This window comes from Gopherus evgoodei, chromosome 9, assembly GCF_007399415.2.
Source record: "Gopherus evgoodei ecotype Sinaloan lineage chromosome 9, rGopEvg1_v1.p, whole genome shotgun sequence".
NCBI lineage: Eukaryota > Metazoa > Chordata > Testudines > Testudinidae > Gopherus > Gopherus evgoodei.
Genome location: NC_044330.1, coordinates 62,857,590 through 62,879,618, shown reverse-complemented (window position 1 = coordinate 62,879,618; position 22,029 = coordinate 62,857,590). Strand labels below are relative to the sequence as shown.

At 52.0% G+C, this 22,029-nt stretch overlaps 1 protein-coding gene across 13 annotated transcripts in view; it reads right to left on the bottom strand.

Annotated features, from left to right (window-relative positions):
- LOC115658020 (zinc finger protein 558-like) overlaps positions 1 to 19,027 on the bottom strand; it is a 43,162-nt gene extending 24,135 nt beyond the window's left edge. For 7 of the 13 annotated variants that reach the window (XM_030576479.1, XM_030576476.1, XM_030576478.1 and 4 more), the window contains exons 1-4: positions 18,837 to 19,023; positions 16,711 to 16,800; positions 15,580 to 15,706; positions 3,350 to 3,537 (exon numbers count right to left, since the gene is read on the bottom strand). In XM_030576479.1, coding sequence (XP_030432339.1) covers positions 3,419 to 3,537; positions 15,580 to 15,706; positions 16,711 to 16,800; positions 18,837 to 18,977 — 477 coding nt within the window. In that variant the 5' untranslated portion in view covers positions 18,978 to 19,023 and the 3' untranslated portion in view covers positions 3,350 to 3,418. Of the gene's footprint in view, positions 1 to 782; positions 867 to 3,349; positions 3,538 to 14,814; positions 14,852 to 15,186; positions 15,484 to 15,579; positions 15,707 to 16,710; positions 16,801 to 17,454; positions 17,687 to 18,836 lie in introns of those variants that run through there. The other 6 variants (XM_030576480.1, XR_004002114.1, XM_030576481.1 and 3 more) reach the window with 6 other exon arrangements.
- Positions 19,028 to 22,029: the final 3,002 nt, after the last annotated feature.

Below are 22,029 nucleotides of genomic sequence, written 5' to 3'. Positions count from 1 at the left end.
CACGGGAGGGAATAAATAAAACCACTGTTCCATGAAGTTCTGTCCCTCATGTGCAGACTTTCCTTTCTCTTGACTTGTTATTCAAGCTATACACCCACCTTCCATGGGAATCTTGTAAGGATTGTAATAATTCATGACCACTCACACTGGACACGGCACCTGTCAGGCTCGGCTAGGCATGAGTGGCCGGTTCCTGATGGTCGGTCTAGAAATTTTTCTAAGTCCCCATTCAGCCACCAGCTCAACCTCAGTCCTACAGTTTTAGGGGCCGTGAGTTCCCCATGGAGGAGGCTGCACACTTGCTATCCAGGCCGGCCAGGCCAGGCCTTACCTGGGGGGCTGCTAGAGGATTTGGGGTGGCTCTGTGCATCAGCGGCTGGACATAGGGAGTCCTAGCAATTCCGGGCATGTCCGCCCCAAGGCCAGGGGTGCCTCCTGCAACCTCGGGTGCTGTGGGTCCCTGGTGGAGGAAGCTGGGGGGAGCTGGATAGCCACTGCCCAGCCTGCTATGGCAGGTCTTGCCAGGGTGGCCGCTGGAGGATTTGGGGTGGTTCTGCGAGCCAGTGGCTGGGTTCAAGGGGGAGTCAGAGGAACTGACACTGCTGGACACTGATCAGATCAAACAGTTCTGCAGTGCTCCAAGCAGCATAGTGTTTGCTGCGTGGCGCCCCAGTGGTCAGCTGGGAAGATGGGATGTGAATACTCCATGCTGAGCAAACAGGAAGGGGAATTTCATAAATTTCTGGGCCTTTAAATGGGGAGGGGCAGAAGGTGTTTACCTGGAAGCAGGGCAGCGGAGTTGAAACTGCTGACTAGAGGGATCAGGACAGGCATTGAGAGACACCTCCCAGAAGCCAATCACAGCACTAAAATAAAACACAGTGTCTACACTAGCACTTTGGTGCCAAAACTTTTGCATAAAAACCCTTACGACTCTCATCAAAGTGGTTTTATCATGTCGCTGAAACTGAGGAGTTCCATGGCCGAACTTGGCTTTGCACCTCTGTAGACAAGGCCTTAGGTGCAGCATGGAAGAATGACATTTTTTATTTGGCCAGTAGAAGTCGGAGTTTTATTGCCTTAAAATTTAAAAAAAAAAAAAATTCAAACCCAAGCCATGTGCGGTGGGGAGACTGGTGGGGGTTTCTTTGGTTTTGTTTTTCTCATTTTAAATGTCCTTGATCATTTTGATGGGGAAAATGTTTGTACAAAGCCAAGAAAAATTAAAAATGTGCACAGGAGTGAGTGGGTTTCTGAGTGCCAGGGTAAGCGTGGAGATTTACATGCAGTGGGTTTAGGGGATAAATGAGAGGCTTTTGCTGCAGCACAGAGCGAGATTTTGCAGTTTCATTTTTCCCAAGTGACAAGTCCCCCACATTGTCCCCTTGCTGTTGCTGCCGCTCCAGCTCAGACCCATGGTCACCCCTAGCTGTAGTTCAGTAGGCACTCAAACCTTATTAGACATGAGAGAATACACATGGGGGCGCGCCCCAATGAATGCTGTGAATATGAAAAAACCTTTGCTCGGCTCTCAACCCTTAGTAATCATCAGAGGATCCACACAGGAGAGAAACCCTATGGATGCTGTAAGTGTGGGAAAACCTTCACTGAGCGCTCACACCTCATTCAACATCAGAGGAGCCACACAGGGGAGAAACCCTACGACAGCTGCCAGTGTGGGAAAACTTCAATGTGAGGTCCACCCTTCTTAGACAACAGAGGATCCACGCGGGGGCGAAACCCTATTAATGCTCCAGGTGTGGGAAACAGTTCTGTCAGAGCTCAGCCCTTATTTGTCACCACAGAAGCTGCAAAGGAGTTAAAGTCCATAAAAACCTTGTCTGGATTTTGTTTTCCTTTCCCTAATTCCCACATACTGAACTTTAAGGCACCATTTGTCACTGTGGTCTATCAACTACCTCACCTGAGTTGTTTGCTTTTCAATTTTGCAGCTCATCTTTCCTTGGGATGAGCCCCCCACTCTTTTCCATCAACTCCTTTGTGCTAGGTCATGGAGGTGTGTGTCCCTCCAACAGGAATGTCCATCAGCTCCAGGGAGGGGGAACCAGGAGTAACTTCAACTAGGTACATGGAAGTTAAATTTACCTGGATCTTGACTGCACTAGGATTTTCCATGGAGGTAGCTAGCTTGAGTTCACTATCCTGATATAAAAGCAGAGATAAAAGTGGGGGGAAAGGCAGCCTCCAGCTGCTATGATATTCCAGGCAGGACTGAATCTCCATTAGACAAAGCTTAAAGAAGGGAATGACCTGGGAGTCATTCCCATTTTTGACCAGGCACCCCCGGCCGACCTCACAGAGGCCAGCCAGGAGCACTCACGGGATGATGATGATGGATACCAGTCATACTGCACTGTCTGCCATCGGGGAAGGGAAGGGGATGCTGCTGTGTAGTGCTGCAGCACCGCATCTGCCAGCGGCATCCGATGACATTGAAAAAAGGCAAGAAACGATTTGTCTCCCTTTTCTTTTACGGAAAGAGGAAGGCTGACTAAATATACCCTGAACCACCCGTGACAATGTTTTTGACCCTTCAGGCTTTGGGAGCTCAGCCAACAATGCAAATGGTTTTCGGAGAGTGCAGGAACTGTGGGATAGCTGGAGTCCTCAGTCCCTCCTCTCTCCCCCCATGAGCATCCATTTGATTCTTTGGCTTTCAGTTACGCGTGTCTCAGCTCCTTAAGTTTCACGCAGCACCGTGTTGAGTTCCTATCGTGGCCTCTGTCTATCATAGCCTTGGAGATTTTTTCAAAATTTTGTCTTTTGGAACAGAGTTCTGATAAAACAGATTCATCTCCCCACACAGAGATCAGCTTCCGTATCTCCCGTATGGTCCATGCTGGAGCTCTTTTTTGATTCTGGGACTGCACCTGTGCTGATCGGCTCTCCACGCTGAGCAAACAGGAAATTAAATTCAAAAATTCGCAGGGCTTTTCCTGTCTACCTGGCCAGTGCATCCGAGTTCAGATTGCTGTCCACAGTGGTCACAATGGTGCACTGTGGGATAGCGCCCGGAGGCCAATACCGTCAAATTGCGGCCACACTAACCCTAATCTGAAACGGCAATACCGATTTCAGCGCTACTCTCCTCGTCGGGGAGGAGTACAGATATCGGTATTAAGAGTCCTTTATATCGATACAAAGGGCTTTGTTGTGTGGACGGGTGCAGGATTAATACAATTTAACACTGCTAAATTTGATATAAACTCGTAGTGTAGACCAGATCCCACACTTAACACAAGTGTTATTTCTCTCACCCCTGGGTATTCTCTGCTGGGCCATGGTTTCCTTGAGAAGTTGTTGTCTGATAATAAACAGAATAACTAACCTTCTGCATTGCCTGGTTTCCCTGCCACCTCTCTGGAATGTGCTGACTCTCACAGGCTTTTCCCTGATCTCAACTCCTGGACACACTCTCTTTGCATCTTTGCAATAATGTGCCACGTGGTTCCACTTCCTCATCATCTTTCTGTTGAGAATTCTGCTCCATGGTCTCACTCACCAGCCCAGCACCTGCTGGGACACAGAAAGAAAAACCATCACAAACAGGAATGGAAAAGGGGAGAACAAACTGGAAGAACAGCTGGAGATGAAAAAAAAATTAGGGACTGAAGTTCCCCAAACTCTTCCCCAAAGGAGAGAGAGGAAGAGATGAATTCTTCAGCCAGTTCCCACCCAAATACTCAGGCAGAAGGAAGTGCAGGGAGGGAGCTACTGCCAGGAGTTAGTCAGAATGGATAGGAAGTAGGGTTGACTATTTATTGCAGTTAAACCAGACTGAGAAGAAGCCAGAATTTACCAATGTACATTGCCAAAGAGCCACAGCAATACATCAGCAGAACCCCCATAAGCTTCCTCCCCCAAGCTCCCAGCACCTCCCACCAATGGATCAGTGCCTCCCCCTCCCTCCCCACACCTCCCAATCAGCTGTTTTGTGGCATGCAGGAGGGGGAAGGGGAGGAGAAAGGGCATGGCAGGCTCAGGGGAGGGGGCAGGAAGGAGCGGAGTGGATGCAGGGCCTGTAGCAGAGCCAGGGTTTGAGCAGTGAACACCCCTTGGCACACTGGAAAGTTGGCACCTGTAGTTCCAGCCCCCGAGTTGATGCCTATACAAGGAGCCGCATATTAACTTCTGAAGAGCTGCATGTGGCTCCGGTGCCACAGGTTGGCCACCTCTGGTCTAGATAACACTTAGTCCTGCCATGAGTGTAGGGGACTGGACTAGGTGACCTCTCTAGGTCCCTTCCAGTCCTATGATTCCATAAACCATATTAAAGCACAGTTAAGATTGACTAGTGCTGCCTCATGCCCTTCCAGTAAGTGGCGAGTGGTGAAAGTTAAACATCTGAAAACCAGGAAGTGAAGAACTACACACCACACCTGCAAAAGAAAGCTTAGCTCTGCCCCTACTCCCTAACCTTGGGGCTAGCAAATGTCACTGGGAATAGGTCAGTAAGGGTGGAGCAACGGTTTACCAACCAACCAGGGAAAATTTGGCACTTCCATCTCTTGAAGTCTGCAACGCAACACTGGATGCCTTTCTGGAAGATATTTTCATCAAAACACAAGCTATTCCGCTCACTTCAATGGTAACTGGATGAAAGTGTATGGCTCGTACTATATGGAAGGTCAGACTAGATGACCGAATAATATCTCCTGGCCTTAAAATGTACTGATCAATGACCAACAGAAGGAAGACAAAGAACATGCCATTATGCGTGTTGTGTCAGCTGTAGCTTTACATGAACAGTGGAGGGAACAGTTGGAAGAGCTTGGCCGAGCTGAGACTGTGATAAGAAGAGAGGTGCGTGTGAATCTCGAAGGAACAGGTATTCCTCATGTCAGTGCTAAGTGTTGTCGGTTGTGTCAATGAAGGTGCACAAGGCTGAGTTCTTACCATGAGGGTTGTCAGCATTCTGGTGGCATATGTGCTAATGGTCTCCAATGCTCAATGAGAGTAAGTGAAGGAATCCTAAGTGCAAGGGTAAAGGGGTGGTGACATTAGGAAAGTCTGAGATGGATAGTGAGCAGTAGACTCAGTGGTTGAGTACAGGCCAAGTGTAGGTAGCTTCTGTTCCCTGCACTGGACCTAACCAAGTTTTGCCTTAGCAAAGAGAAGATGCTGGACTTTGTGTTATCTTGCTCCTGTGCTCTGTCCCCAAAGTGTTCTGTAGCAGGGTGGGGCAAAGTGCTAGTATATGTGTCATTGGCCTGTTGGAGTGTTGCTGAAAAGGGCAGAGTAGAGGTCGCATTGTGGGGTATTGTGAACCTCAACTCTTCTTTCCCCTTCTAATAACCGAGGGGACAGGAATCCTTACTCAGCGAGGTCATGTTCTCATAGTTCTCCTGGATGATATATCTGTAGAGGGCTCTCTGAGCGGGGTCCAGCAGAGCCAACTCTTCTTCGGTGAAATACACAGCCACCTCCTCGAAGGCCATTGGCCCCAGAAAGAGCAAGAGCCCCTCACTCAGTACCTGCTGCCTACTGACAACCTCACTGTTCACAGGGGAGGGGCCAATCACTTGGAAGCTGTGGGAGGCAGGCAGGCAGGCAGCATAGTTCCACCTACATCACATCACATGACAGCAGCCAGGAAGCATCAAGGGGAGGGGAGACAAAGAGCACCCTCACTCCTCCCAGCAGAGAGAGGGGGCCCGCATCTTCACATTCCTCACTTACCTACTAGCCAGAGACTGAGATAGGAGATGGAGCCCCCAGCAGGGTCCAGGGACAGCTCCCTGGTGTGAATGGCAAAACCCTCCTTACTGCCAGCAGCCGGATGGGAGGGGATGAGGTGTCTTCCCTGGGACTCAATGGTGGATGCCCCTTTATATCTCACAGCTGCCTCTGGCTAGAAGGTTCAGGCTCCAGTACTGAAGTCTGGTAAGTTTCCCTAGCCCAGACCAGGGGGGTGTTTCCTGCTTGACTAATTAGGGAATTCCCACCCGCAAACCGTAGGGGGCTGGTGCTGGGATCTAGGCACCACAGTAAACAAATCTTGGCAGATTTATCACACTCTGTCCCCCTCCCCTTCTCCACCTTGTAGCTTTCCTGCCCCCTCCCACTTCCAGACCAGCCCCCTCGGAAGTGCCCACTGTGACGTTATAGACATGAACTGTGACCGTATAGATCACTGCTGCAACCAGGGGCCTATGGCTGCACCAGGTCTTGAACAGAGGAGGTCCAGTGCAGTATCTATGGAAAGGTTGTAGTTTGCTGATTATGATTATGCTCCCTGTATGTGTGTATCAATTTTGTATTTGAAGTTATGAATATTGGCCATATACTTGTATATCTATGTGTTTGATCCTAAGTAGCCTCAGTGAAGCATTTGGTCAGTTTCTTGTGAATGGGCACTCAGGCCTTGGCTACACTTGAGTTACAGTGCAATAAAGCTGCCCACAGCGCTGTAACTCATTTCCCGTCCACTGGCAAGGCACGTACAGCGCTGTATCTCCGTGGCTACAGCGCTGCAGGTACTCCACCTCCCTGAGAGGAATAACAGCTGCTGCGGAGTGGCTGAGACGCCGGTGCTCCAGTGTAAACAGGGAGTAACCTTATTATGCAGTGACTGACCTCTGGAAACTCCCCATAATCCTTTTCGGTGAAGGTTCCTCTCCTTGTTTTGTTGTGATGCCTCTCTTTGTTTTGTTATGAACTCCAGGCTCCGGGAACTGCTTATCAAAACACCAAACACGGCTACTGTTTGCTGTGAATGAGCAGAGGGAGGCAGGGAGGCTCCCTTTGGAACACCTATAGCTAATGTTTGCTTGAAGAGAGAGGTGGCGGGCACGCGGAGGGGAGGGGGTAGGGTCCATTTTGGCAAGCGGCTGCTTATCTGGTCTGTGAGAAAAAAACAAACAGCTGCTGTTTGCTTTCAGTGAGTGAGGGGTGGAGGTGGGGGGTCGGAACTTGGAAGGCAGGGTGCTGACAGTCAGCACTTCAAAAACCCACTCTCTCCCTCCACGCTCCCTGTCATACTCCATCCTACCCCACCCCCCTTTTGAAAAGCACGTTGCAGCCACTTGAATGCTGGGAGAGCTGCCCATAATGCACCGCTCCCAATGCCGCTGCAGATGCTGCAAATGTGGCCACACCAGTGCGCTGTCAGCTGTCTGTGTGGACAGACTGCAGCGCTTTCCCTACTCAGCTGTACGAAGGCAGGTTTAACTCCCAGCGCTGTACTGCTGCAAGTGTAGCCATACCCTGAGGGCTTGGCTACACTGGAGAGTTGCAGCGCTGTAAACCCACCACCAGGGCTGCAACTTACTCACCATCCACACTTGCAAGGCACATACAGTGCTGCATCTCCCTGGCTGCAGCGCTGGTTGTACTCCTGCTCTGCCTCAGGTATAAGGATTGCAGCGCTGGTGATGCAGCGCTGCTCCGCAAGTGTGGCCACCAAAAGCACTTTAATTGGCCTCCAGGGTATTAGGGTATGGCTACACTTACATTTGTGCAGCGCTGGGAGTTACAGCTGTGTTCGTACAGCTGTGTAGGGCCAGCGCTGCAGTGTGGCCACATTGACAGCTACCAGCGCTGCAGTGTGGCCACATTTGTAGCATTTGCAGCGCTGTTGGGAGTGGTGCATTGTGGGCAGCTATTCCACAGAGCACCTCGCCCCATTTTGGCACTGTGGCTTGTGGGAAGGGGACGAAAGGGTGGGGTCTTTCCGCTTCCTGTTCCAACACCCCGTGGTGCTTTGCTACACATTCCAAGCAGTTTGGCGGCATTGTGAGTCTGCAGCGCGATTTCTGTTACAAACAGAGCCCAAGCTGCTGAGGATCTTGCTGATGAATGTTGCCAGCACATCACGCATGGCAGCGGAGCTATTCCTTCAGCTCCAAAGTGACAGTGAGGAGTCAGACGACGATATTGATTCACCTGACGCGCAAGACACTAAATTGCTTGTGGCAGTAACGGACGTGCTCAGCATCATGGAACGCCGCCTTTGGGCTCTGGAAACAAGCACTGAGTGGTGGGATCACATCGCCCTGCAAGCCTGGGATGACGAGCAGTGGCTGCAGAACTTTTGGATGAGAAAAGCCACTTTCATGGGACTGTGTGCTGAGCTTGCCCCTACCCTGCGGCGCAGGGACATGAGATTGAGAGCTGCCCTGCCAGTGGAGAAGCGGGTGGCTATTGCAATCTGGAAGCTGGCAACTCCAGACAGCTACTGGTCGGTGGCGAACCAGTTTGGAGTGGGAAAGTCGACCGCTGGAATAGTGTTGATGCAAGTTTGCACGGCCATTAATCGCACCCTGCTAAGAAGTACAGTGACTCTGGGAAACGTGCAGGACATTGTAGATGGCTTTGCACAAATGGGTTTCCCTAACTGTGGAGGGACAATAAATGGGACGCATATTCCTATTCTGGCACCACCCCACCTGGCATCAGAGTATATTAATCGCAAGGGGTATTTCTCTGTGGTTCTCCAAGCGCTTGTGGATCACCATGGGCGTTTCACTGACATTTACTCAGGATGGCCTGGAAAGGTGCATGATGCACGCATCTTTCGGAACAGTGCCCTGTTCAGGAAGCTGATGGCCGGGACTTTTTTCCCAGACCAGAAGATCACAGTAGGGGACATCAAAATACCCACTGTGATCCTTGGAGACCCCACTTACCCCTTAATGCCATGGCTCATGAAACCGTATACAGGGAAGCTTGACAGGAGCAAGGACCAGTTCAACTACAGGCTGAGCCGGTGAAGAATGACTGTGGAGTGTGCTTTTAGCCATTTAAAGGCACGCTGGGGTGTCTCTACGGGAAGCTAGATTTGGGGGAAAGCAGCATCTCCGCTGTTATATCCGCGTGCTGTACCCTCCATAATATTTGTGAAGGGAAGGGTGAAAGATTCAGTGAGGAATGGGCTTCCGAGGTTCGATGCCCAGAGGCTGAATTTGCACAGCCAGAGAGCAGGGCTACTAGAGAGGCCCAGCAAAGGGCTTCAAGGATTAGAGATGCCTTAAGGGAGCAATTTGAGGCTGAAAGCCAACAGTAATGTTTGGTGCCTTTGCTGTGCCCGTTTTTTCCTTGGGGTACAGTATTTATCACTTTCTTCAATAATAAAAAATGTTTTATAAGTCAAGAAATCATTTATTCAAAATACAGTACATAAAAGGACAGGGGGGTAGGTTGGTGGACTGTACATTCAGAGGTTTGAATATGTCCTGCTTGGATTGCTGTTCAATGCCTGCTGCACTTCAGGATTAATATGCTGCATGGTGATGGGGGTTGAGTGCATAGGGTAAGGGTTGTAGTTATCAGGGCTGGTAGGTGATCGTACAGGTGTTGGGGGCAGCTAGGGGTGGTAAGAAACAGGCTGCTGGAGAAAGGTGTTTTGTGCAAATACCGGGGAACAAGAGAGAGAGCTTTGGGAGAGGTGGGGGTTACCACGGTACTGATCTGCCTGCATGGCTACGAGAGACTGCATACAGTCAGTTTGGCGAGCCAGGAGGCTTATCAGCTGCTTCGTGCTTTTCTTGGTAGCCAATTCCTTTCTCCTGCTTTGTGTTTGCCTCCACTCATGCATTTTCTCTCTCCATTCCTGCATCCTCTTACTCTCTCTGGCGTACTGATTCATAACTGCTTTGATCAAATCTTTTGATTTTCTAGGATTTTTCCTCAAGTTCTGTAACCATCGGGCAGGCGGTGATAGTGCTGGATTATTTAAGGTCACTTAAAAAAACATAAATAGAAACATTTAATACAGAGGCTACATTGTTTATTATCACAGTGGAGGAGTTTGCAGACTTTTTGTAGCATCATTCCCACATACCTAACATAGCACAGAGAGGCCACGGCAGCGAAGGCATGGCAAGCAATGGAGTGAGTGTTTCTGCCACTACTTCACCTGGGAAGGGGAACTGCCTGAGGGCTCACTGGGGTTTCTGTGCACTGGGGAAAGCAGAGAGCGGGGACCTGCACTGGGGAAAGCAGAGAGCAGGTACTTTGGGACCTGAACTGGGGAAAGCAGAGAGCAGGGACCTGGGGACCTGCACTGGGGAAAGCAGAGAGCAGGGACCTGAACTGGGCAAAAGAAGAGAGCAGGTACTTTGGGACCTGCACTGGGGAAAGCAGAGAGCAGGGACCTGCACTGAACACTATCCCTACATTCTCAACAGGATTTTCTACTGCCAGATATATCACTGCTGCGTGTTACCTGGCAAGAGAGGGAGGGTCTTCTACAGCAATGTGGATTCCACCCTGGTCCCTATGCAGCTTGCCTGTGTGCGGCAATGGTCCCCCCACCCCTCGCGGCACAGTGGCACGGACGAGTTAGCCTGACCGGGACAAGGACCACGGTGGCTCTCCCTATAAACTTGCGCAAGCACATTGCCCACGCTCTGGCTGCAACTTTTCAAGAGATTACTGAGGCCGATTACAGAGACATGATAGACCAAATCAATGGGCTATTCCACATTTAGGCATGCATGCACGCAGCCATAACCGCCACCCTCCTCTCCCAAAACATTTCCATCCTAAAAATAAAATCTGCTTACCGGGAACACGCTCCTCTGCTTCTTCTTCACCAACAAGTTCCAGCTGCTGCAACTGGCTAGCCTCCTCCTGGCTTGAGAAGAGCTCCTGGCTGCATGCCTCCTGGGACTCCGGGGTGTCTCCCTCCACCCCAGTAGCCTCACTCTCGGCTTCCTCTACACCCTCCCCCACTTCTCCCTGCTCTGAACTCTCCATCGTGCTGCTCGGATTGGCAGTGGGGTCACACCCAAGTATGGCATCCAGCTCCTTGTAAAAACGGCAGGTTGTGGGGGCAGCTCCTGAGCGGCGATTTCCCTCACGGGCTTTGCAATAGGCACTGCGCAGCTCCTTTACTTTTACCCTGCACTGCAACACATCCCATTCATGGCCCCTTCTCAGCAAGGACTTTGATATCTGCCCATAGGTATCATAATTTCTACGGCTGGAGCACAGCTGTGATTGCACAGCTTCCTCACCCCAAACACTGATGAGGTCCTGCAGCTCGGAAGTGTTCCATGCTGGGGCTCGTTTGGGGCATGGAGGCATGGTCACTGATTGATTGATTGCACTCCACACCTGGCTGAGCAAACAGGAAGGGGATTTTTAAAATTCCCGGGGCATTTAAAGGGCAGGTCACCTGAGCCCAGGGCAGTGGAGTGTGAAACAAAGAGCAGAGTGGCTGAAAAGATATGCTGGGATACCTCCTAATACCCTGGAGGCCAATAAAAGCGCTGTTGGTGTCCACACTTGATGATCAGCACTGCATCACCAGCGCAGGAATCGCTACACCCGAGGCAGACCAGGTGTACAGCCAGCGCTGCAACCAGGGAGTTGCAGCACTGGCTGTGCTTTGCAAGTGTGGACACAGAGTGAGTTGCAGCGCTGTAACCCCATCACCAGCGCTGCAACTCTCTAGTGTAGCCATGGCCTTAGGAGGTATCCCAGAATGCCTGTTCAGCCACTCTGGTCATCAGTTCACACTCTACTGCCCTGGCCTCGGGTGACCGGCCCTTTAAATGCCCCGGGAATTTTAAAAATCCCCTTCCTGTTTGCTCAGCCAGGTGTGGAGTGCAATCAATCACTGAATCTTTCCAGGTGACCATGCCTCCACATGCCAAACGAGCCGCAGCATGGAGCAATGGTGAGTTGATGGACCTCATCAGTGTTTGGGGGGAGGAAGCTGTGCAGTCCCAGCTGTGCTCCAGCCGTAGGAATTACGATACCTATGGGCAGATCTCAAGGGCCATGCTGGAAAGGGGCCATGACCAGGATGCAGTGCAGTGCAGGGTTAAAGTAAAGGAGCTGCGGAGCGCCTATTGCAAAGCCCACGAGGGAAACCGCCGCTCAGGTGCTTCCCCCACGACCTGCCATTTTTACAAGGAGCTGGACGCGATACTTGGGGGTGACCCCACTGCCAATCCAATGACCACGATGGACAGTTCAGAGCGGGGAGAAGAGGGGGCGAGGGGAGAGGAGGAAACCGAGAGTGAGGATACTGTGGTGGGGGGAGACACCCCAGAGTCCCAGGAGGCATGCAGCCAGGGGCTCTTCTCAAGCCAGGAGGAAGCTAGCCAGTTGCAGCAGCTGGAACTTATTGGTGAAGGACAAGCAGAGGAGCGGGTCCTCGGTAAGCATCTTTTATTTTCAGGATGGAAATGGTTTGGGAGAGGAGGGGGGGTTAAGGCTGCATGCATGCCTGCCTAGATGCGGAATAGTCCATTGATGCGGTCTATCACGTCGCGGTAATGGCCTCAGTAATCTCTTCAAAAGTTTCTGCCAGAGCATGGGCAATGCGCTTGCACAAGTTTATAGGGAGAGCCATTGTGGTCCTTGTCCCCGTCAGACTAACATGTCCGCGCCACTGTTCCGCGAGGGGTGTGGGGGGGGACCATTGCTGCACACAGGCAAGCTGCATAGGGGCCAGGGTGGAATCCGCATTGCTGTAGAAGACCCTCTCTTGCTTCCCAGGTGACCCACAGCAGCGAGATATCTTCCAGGATAAATTCCTGTGGAAAGTGTTGGGATAGTGTTCAGTGTAGGTCCCCCTGCAGCTATTTGTTTTCCCCCAATGCACAGAAACCCCAGTACAGCCCTGAACCACTCAGTCCCCCTTCCCAAGTGACCCGCAGCAGCGAGAGATCTTCCAGGATTAATTAACTCCTGCACCCATTCGCCCTTACTCACCATTTCTTCATTGCTGTGTGTTCTGTTTGATATTTGGAAAGTATGCTAAAGTGAGACTGTAAACTCCTTCACTGTGATTATATACAATGCTGCCTCTATTAAATGTTTCAATTTTTGTCTTTCTAATAACAGTGTCCTTGATTACTCGACTGGCCGTATCTGGGACTGCTGAGAGGCTACAAAACCTGAGATAAAAGCCATGAAAAAGCAAAGAAGATATGGTGAAAGCAGTTATGAATCAGTCTGCCAGAGAAAGTAAAAAACTGCAGGACTGGAGAGAAAAAATGCAGCACTGAAGGGAAAGAGAAAGCAGGAGAAAGGCATTGGCTAAGAAGAAAAGCACGAAGCAGCTGATAAGCATCCTGGCGCGCCAAACAGACTGTATTCAGTCACTCGTAGCCATGCAGGCAGAGCACTACTGTGCCCCCTCCCCCCCGTCCCAAAGCTCTTTCCCTCGTGCCCCAATGTCAGCTCCAAACCCCCTTCCTCAGCATCCTGGTTCTTACCACCAACTGCTCCCAACATCTGTACGTTCACCTACCAGCCCTGAGAACTACGACCCTTACCCTCTGCACTCAATCCCCATCACCATGCAGTATTTTCATCCTGAAGTGCAGCAGTCATTGCATAGCACTCCAGACAGGACATATTCAAACCTATGACTGTACAGTTCACCACCCCACCTCCCCGCCCTTTTAAGTTCCCAAAATGTTGTGTGTCTGTCAATAAAGTTATTTTCTTTTCAATAAATGAATTCTTGGCTTTGAAAACAGTCTTTATTATTGCAGAAAGTGAAAGATACTGTGGTCCAGGAAAGAAACAGGCACTGCAAATCATTTTAGGAAAAACAGATTCCTGCTAACGTTGTAACCACTGCACTTCACTCCCGTGCAAGGCACCAAACATTACTGTTGGCTTTCAGCCTCAAATTCCTCCCTCAAGGCATCCTTAATCTTTGTAGCCCTGTGCTGTGCCTCTCTAATAGCCCTGCTCTCTGGCTGTGCAAATTCAGCCTCTAGGCATTGAACCTCAGAGGTCCATTCCTAACTGAATGTTTCACCCTTCCCTTCACAAATATTATGGAGGTTACAGCGCGCGGATATAACCGTGGGGATGCTGCTTTCCCCCAAGTCTAGCTTCCCATTAAGAGATCTCCAGTGCCTTTTTAAACGGCCAAAAGCACAGTCCACAGTCATTCGGCACCGGCTCAGCCTGTAGTTGTACCAGTCCTTGCTCCTGTCAAGTTCCCTGTATACGGTTTCAAGAGCCAAGGCATTAATGGGTAAGCGAGGTCTCCAAGGATCACAATGGGCATTTCAACATCACCTACTGTGATCTTCTGGTCTAGGAAAATAGTCAAGGCCTGCAGCTTCCTGAACAGGCCACTGTTCCGAAAGATGCGTGCATCATGCACCTTTCCAGGCCAGCCTGTATAAATGTCAATGAAACGCCCACGGCGATCCACAAGCGCCTGGAGAACCATACAGAAATACCCCTTCCGATTAATGTACTCGGATGCTAGCTGGGGTGGTGCTAGAATAGGAATATGTGTCCCATCTATCACCCTTCCACAGTTAGGGAACCCCACTTGTGCAAAGACATCCACAATGTCCTGCACGTCCCCCAGAGTAATGGTTCTTCTTAGCAGGGTGCGATTAATGGCCCTGCAAACTTGCAAGAACATGATTCCAATGGTCGACTATCCCACTCCAAACTGGCTCGCGACCGATCGGTAGCTGTCTGGAGTTGCCAGCTTCCAGATTGCAATAGCCACCCGCTTCTCCACTGACAGGGCAGCTCTCAATCACGTGTCCTTGCGCCGCAGGGTGGGGGCGAGCTCAGCACACAGTCCCATGAAAGTGGCTTTTCTCATCCGAAAGTTCTGCAGCCACTGTTTGTCATCCCAGACTTCCATGATGATGTGATCCCACCGCTCAGTGCTTGTTTCCCCAAGTCCAAAAGCGGCATTCCACAGTGCTGAGCATTTCTGTTACTGCCACAAGCAATTTAGTGTCATATGCGTCAGGCAACTCGATATCATTGTCGGACTCCTCACTGTCACTTTGGAGCTGAAGGAATAGCTCAACTGCCAAACGTGATGTGCCGGCGACACTCATCAGCAAAGTCCTCAGCAGCTCGGGCTCCATCTCCCACAGAAATCACGCTGCACAGAAACCGTTGGGAGACTCACGATGGCGCCAAACGTGGATGGAAAAACAGTGACTGCTGGGATGTGAAGCGATGCACCATGGGGCGTTGGGACAGGAAGCGGAATGACCCGCACCCTTCCATCCCCTTCCCACAACACACGGCGCCAAAATGGGACGAGGTGCTCTGTGGGATAGCTGCCCACAATGCTCCACTCCCAACAGTGTAGCAAATGCTGCAAATGTGGCCACACTGCAGCGCTGGTAGCTGTCAGTGTGGCCACACTGCAGCGCTTTCCCTGCACAGCTGTACGAAGACAGCTGTAACTCCCAGCGCTGCACACCTGGAAGTGTAGCCAAAGCCTGAGTGTCTGTGTGATAAGTAACCCTGGACCACAGCTCTGACTCCAGCAGCCTGCCTCTCACACCCCACACACATTCTGGTTTGGGGGGAGTAGGCTCAGTGCTTGAAGAGAAGGGCAGGGGTAGGAACCTTCTGTTCATTATGTTGGACCAAACCCTCAGTTTTACTTGAGCAAACACGAGCTATTTGACACTGTGCAATACTGCTCCTGTGCTCTGTTCCCAAAGTGTTCTGCAGCGGGTGGGAGGGGAGGGTCCTCTGTGTCACTGGCATATTGGGGTGATGCTGAAATAGGACAGAGTAGAGGTAGCATTGTAGGACTGGCATGAACCTTCGCTCTTAATTTCCCCTACCAAGAAGGGAGAGGATTGGAATCCTTACCCAGTGAGGTCACATTCTCATAGTTCTCCTGCATAACGTCTCTGCAGAGCGCTCTCTGGGCAGGGTCCCACAGAATCCACTCTTCCCTGGTGAAATACACAGCCACCTCCTCAAAGGTCACTGGCCTCTGAAAGAGCAAGAGTCCAACACTCAGTACCTTTTGCCCCACTCACAGCCTCACTATTTGTGGGGTAGAGGAGCCCATCAAAGAGAAGCTCTGGGCGGATTGCAGTCAACAGAGTCCAACCCCTACCCTGCTCAGAGCATCCAGGAAACACCAGGGCAGGGGTCAGCAACCTTTCAGAAGTGGTGTGCCGAGTCTTCATTTATTCACTCTGATTTAAGGTTTTGCGTGCCGGTAATACATTTTAACATTTTCAGAAGGTCTCTTTCTATAAGTCTATAATATATAACTAAACTTGTATGTAAAGTAAATAGGTTTTAAAAGTGTTTAAGCAGCTTCATTTAAAATTAAATTAAAATGTAGAACCTCCCAGACTGGTGGCCAGAACCCAGGCAGTGTGAATGCCACTGAAAATCAGCTCACGTGCCACTTTCAGCACACGTGCCATAGGTTGCCTATCCCTGCACCAGGGTGAGGGGACGAAGCGAGAGCCCCTTGTCTCTCCCAGCAGATCCATCACACACCTACTAGCCACAGACTGACAGAGGAAATGGAGCCCCTAGCCAGGTCAAAGGAGAGCTCCCTGGCAGGAAGCCCAGCACCCTTCCCATTGTGAGGAGCTGCATATGAAGGGAGGGGAATCTCCCCTAAGCCTGATTCGTGGGTGCCCCCTTCATATCTCACAGCAAACGCTGGTTAGTCAGGTCAGGCTCCAGCACTGGCTGTCTGGTCAGTTTTCCTGCTCCGTCTAGGTGGGCTATTTTCTGTTTAACAAATTAGGGCATTTCCACCTCCAAACCTTATGAGTCTGTTCCTAGAATCTAGGCTCCTTAATAAACAATTCCCAGCAGGTTTGCCACACTCTGTCTTCCTCCCTTTCTCCACCCTGTGCATTTCCTGCCCCGCTCCAACCTCCACACCAGACTGTGCAAAACTTCCTATCTCCAATGTATTTGCTGTTTCTCCCTCCTGCAGAAACCCACCAGCAACCCTTCGATAATCCCTACCTGAACAGGCTCCTCTGGAGCCATTTCTCTTCCCTGTGTCATGGGAGGATGGGATGAGCTGGAGAAAAACATGGACGTCATTCTGCAGCCCTGGCAGGGTGAGAAGGGCAGTTGTGGAGGTTTCAGAACAGGCTTTAGTTAATTTCACATCACGAATTCCCCCAGGTCCTTTCCCTCCAGACAGACATCCTAGACTCTGCCATGCTGGGAACATGCTTGATCTCTTTATTAGAGTGTAAACCTGGCCCCTCCTGCCAGGCTAAGCCCACAGACACATTTTTAACCTCCCTTCTCCCTCCCCTCACCCCATAACAAAGTCTCTGAACACAAGGCTAGAAAAGAGCAGAACCAAAGGAGTGACTGTGGGGGATTCCCTCAGACACTGACCCCAGGCAGCCACACCCAAGCAGGGAGAATATGGAGTCAGGAACCGGCTTTTCCTCTGTCTGAGCCTTTTCTTGTTCACTGGAAAGTGGTTCTGCCCAGGGATGCTGCCATACCTGTGTCTGGGTGGACTTGAGAGCTGGAAATCTCTCCCTCAACTCATTTCTCCCACTGCCCCTTTCAGTCTCTCTTTCCCCTGTCCTCTCTCCCTGCCCCTCTGGCTGGGAAAGTCCCATTCCTGGAGGCTTTGCTCTCTCATGGCTGAATTTTCTCTTGGCAATTGCTAATGGGAGGAGAGGCTGTTTGTATAGAGTCACTTTCTTGCTAGTCCCCAGCACTTTCCCTGAGGTCTTTCATTACCTGGAGTCGGTGGTAGAATTTGTATTAACAGGGCCCAGGGCGGCCCCAAGGGGCCAGTACAAACTGGAAAAAGTCATCACCTGTGCTGGGCAGAGAAGCACCTTTAATTGAGGTCACATCCCAACAAAGAACCCCGCTAGGGGAGCAGCAGCTACTAAGCCTGGTCTCCCAGATCACAATGGAGGCTGCAGCATCTGACCCAGGAAGCTGAACCCCAATATCCTGAGCAGAGGGGGACAGAACATTTGAGCAGCTTCCCTCCTTTAGCTCTCTGGAGAGAGCAGCTAATGAGAGCCCCTCCTCACAGGGAGAACTGCTGATCTCATTTGCCCCCCTGTCCATCTGGAGTCACTCATTGTCTTTCCATGCACTGACTCTGATTAACAATGTTCTCAATGAAAGCAGATTTCAGAAAGAATGAGTCCAGAATGCTGCAGAAGAGACCATCGTGTGGCAGTGCTGACCCCCTTCCCACCCCCCTCACCCCACCCAGATCTAGGACAAGGACTTGCAGGGGGTGGGGCATGAATATTCCCTGTGGGGCATGAATATTCCCTACGGGACCAGAAATTCCCACAGTTTTCAAGAGGGGAGAAAAGAAAAATTTGTGATTTCACCTCACAGTGTTTGGTAAGTGGACAGAAAGTTATCACGGTGAGTGGGCCTGGCTGGGGGCTGCCTGGCAGTGCTTGACCCAGGATTCTGGCACAAGCTGATCAGGGAGCAGAATCACGGTTAGTAGCAGCCCCTTGACACCCCCAAGTACCCGGAGCCCAGAGCCCACAGCCAGGGGCTCCCAGACACCCCCCAGTACCCGGAGCCCAGAGCCCACAGCCAGGGGCCCCTGCCACTCCCACAACCCCAGTCAGGGTCCCGCCAGATCTTCCCTGGCACCCAGTCCCCAGTGTTGCTGGCCAGGGACCCCAGATACCCCCCCGAGTCCCCACCAGCCACGGTGAGAGCTGGACACTGGTGAAATGGAGAGAAAATGGGGCAAAATCGCGGGAGGGGAACAGGGAACTTCTCAGGGATTTGGGGGAAGGGGGGGTCACCCTGGGCGTTGCTCGTTGCTCCCTAGAGAGAAAGGGGGCAGGACGGGAGGGGACTCCACGGGGGGGGCAGCGGTAAATCCGAGGGGATCTCAGCCCCCCCTTTCTCTCCCCGCTCCTCGGGGGTCACCGGCTCTTCCCCTCCCCCCGGCCATGTATGGGCTGCACCGACACTTTCCACCCGCCCCTTTCCCAGGTCCCCCCAAGGATCCCCCCCGCCGGGTTTCATCCCCCGCCCGGCCCCACGCAGGGACCCCAGTGGGGCCGGTCCCCGCCCCCGGACACTGGGGCAGAGTCACCACCCAGCCCCGCCCCCCGGGCTCGCTCCGGTACCTGGAGGCGGGGGCGGGGGCGAAGCCGGACCGGGCACGAGGGGGAGAGGGGGTTAAAGAAGGTCTCTCCCGCCGCGATCTGCGCATGCCCAGAGCTCCAACGGCACAAACCCTTCTCTGGCTCCGGGAGAGGCTCCAACATTTCTGCACGGGCAGACAGAACCTCAGCACCCCACACGCATGCCCGCTCCGGCTCCACCTCCCTCACTGACGTCACTTCCGCTCCCGGAAGAGTCCGGAACTACATCTCCCAGCCTGTGCCGGGGGCGCGTCCGTTCTCCAGCCCCGCTAAGGCAGGGGTTCAGCAACTGAAACTGCGCATGCTCCATGCGAGCCCCGGTGGGGGAGGGAGAGTAAAGCTGCTGTTGCCGCCTCAGTGTGAGCCGGTGAGTGAGAGACCCCGTTGGGGGGGGCGGAAAGTGACTCTCGGCCCCGGGGAACCTGGGAGAAGCCTCGGAGCTGCTTCGGCCCCAGGAGCTGCAGCAGGATCCGCCCGGGCCCCGCTGGGATGTGGGGGCAGAGCTTGGGGCCCCGGGGGGTCCCTGTGGGGGGGTGTCGGGCGCGGAGGGGAGAAGCCGGAGTTGCGGGGGGGCGAAGGTCAGTGGGATGCGGGGGGGTTGAACTGTCTCTGGGCAGCCAGGAAATTCCCGGGGGAGGGGAGTTAATTGGATCCTGTCCCTGTTTGCGCCTCTCGCCCTCGATACAAATTCTCTCTAGTTCTGCCCCTTTTCTTTCTCAGCCTCTCACACGGATTATAAAATCTGGGGAGATTCCCCCTCCCCCATCATCCGCTCGCTCGATTCCTCTGTTTCCCTCTGGTCTCTCCATGATTCTGAAAAGTCCACATAAAATCTCTCCAAGATGGAGGATTTTCCCTCCCATTTTATCTACAGCGATTTGTCCTTGTGTAGGTGGAAAATTGTTGCGCTGGGTCATTCCCCAGAACGTGGCTGCCCCTGGCGTGGGGATGGGATGAGATGAGATGCCCGTTCTCTGCCAGGGCGGGGAAGGGAGGGGCACGTGTCCCCTGTGGGACTTCCCGGACTCTGGTTTCCCAATCCCAGTTACTGCCCCCTAACTACCAACACAGATGTCCCCAGCCACTTTTCCATTCACCTGCCCATCCCCCACTGCTGACCCCTTCCCTCATCCAGGGATCTTCCAGCTCCCCCACCCCTCCTTTGCCCTCTTAAAGCAGCTCCTCAAAGGGCTCCCTGCTGCCCATGTGAATGGTGGGGTTGAGGGGAACCATCACTTTCTGTATATGTATTGGATAGTAATATAAAATCCAGTCCAACAGTCCCCCTTTTCCCTCTAGTTATTTAACAGCAACATAAAATCCCCTCAGATCTTGGTGGTGTTCATAGGTATCTAGTCCAACCCCCTGCTCAAAGCAGGGCCAATCCCCAACTAAATCCTCCAACAGATTTTTTACTGAAGATCTCTAAGTGTCCTCCTTAAGGACTGAACTCACAGCCCTGGGTTTAGCAGGCCAATGTTCATACCACTGAGCTATCCCTCCTCCCTCTCTCATGTTATCGATTGCATAGTTTCTGACATGCATTCTCTGCAAACCTCAAAAATTGATAAAAAAATATCCTAAGCCCCACTTTTTCTCTAATTGTCTATTTCTAATTGACTGTGGCCTGAGATTTTTCCCTGTCTCTCTAATTATAAAATACTAAGAAAATCTCAAATGTACACCTTTTCTCAGATTCCTGAACATGGATATAAAATGTTGGCAAATGTTGCCCATTTTCTCGCTATTCAGTTATCAAATATTGACGTGAAACACTCAGATTTTACCTCGTCTCAACAACTGATATAAAATCCCTCTGATGTTTCACTTTCCTCTCTAAACATATTTATTTAATACTCATCAAATCCAGAGGCCTCCCCCTGTTTGGGGGATCAGTGGTTCCCAGCTGGTAACACGAGAGTTGGCTAGACCCTTTTCTTTTCTCCAGCTGGCACTGGGTGAAGAGGTCACTGTGAGTGCAGCATGGGTCCAGAAGTATCCCAAAGCCCATGACAAATGGTCTCTGTGAGGGGTTGCTTCCCACAGTGCTAAGATGTAGCTAGTGACAGGGCCTGGACCTTTCTTGCTCTCCAGGTCTTCCATTCTCCTGTTAAAGAAGCACTCCCCCAGGGATCCCTCTGCTTGTGTGACTGCCCAGCAGGGGGCAGTGATAACTTTCTATTCACTTAGCAGACACAGTGAGGTAACACTGTTGCTGGGGTAGGGGATGGGGTGTCTGTGGGGAGATTGCAGCTGAAGGGGCATTGTGGGAGGGGGAGGCCTTTGGGTGACTGGGCAGGGAGTATCCTAATCAAATTGGGGGGTTCTGGAGGTTTGGGGGGGGGGGAGTCTGATGTGCCCAGCCCTGAGGCTTTGGGTCGTGGAAGTGGGTATCGCTAGGGACTTGTTGGTGCAGAACAGTGAGGGTGGGCATCTCTTGGGGAGGTGGGGCAGGAGGTTAGAGGGAGCCTGGTGCTGTGCCAGGGGCTCAGTCATGCCCAATGCACAGAACTGGGTGGGGGAGTCCCAGGCGCTAGGTCAGCATGCCAGGCAAGCAGAGGGAGGGGTCCCATTGTAAAGCATCAGGGAGTCCCAGGCAAATGGCATGGCAGATCCTGCTGGAGGACAGGTGAGGGTCCTAGGCAGGCAGCAGGGAATCCTGGGCAGGCAGTGAGGGACTGAATTCCCAGTGAGGGGTCCCCTGGGCGGGTGGTCCCTGGCTTTTGGAGACTCTTGCTGGGGGGGGACCCTTTAGGATTCCCAGCCTGCCAGTGATGTCTGGTGGGGGTCCTCTGGCCAGTGGGGTGTTGAGGGGTATCTGGAGTCCCTGTTCAGGGATTTTAGGGGTTGGGCCCCAGGGAATATCTGATGAGGCCCTGACTGTGGGTTCTGGGCTCTGGGTCCTGGAGGTGTCTAGGGGCCCCTGGATGGAGACTCTGAGGGCTGCTACTAACCATGCTCCTTCTCCCTGATCAGCTTGTGCCAGATTTCTGGCTCCAAGCACTGCCCAGTATTCCCCAGCCATGCCCAGTCACCATGATAACTTTCTATCCACTTATCAAACATCTTGAAAACTCCAGGACCTTCCAGTTCCATTGGGAAAATTTGTGCCCCGAGTCTTTATACTAGATCTGATGGGTGAGGCAGGTGGGAAAGGGGCTAGAAATGCCACACA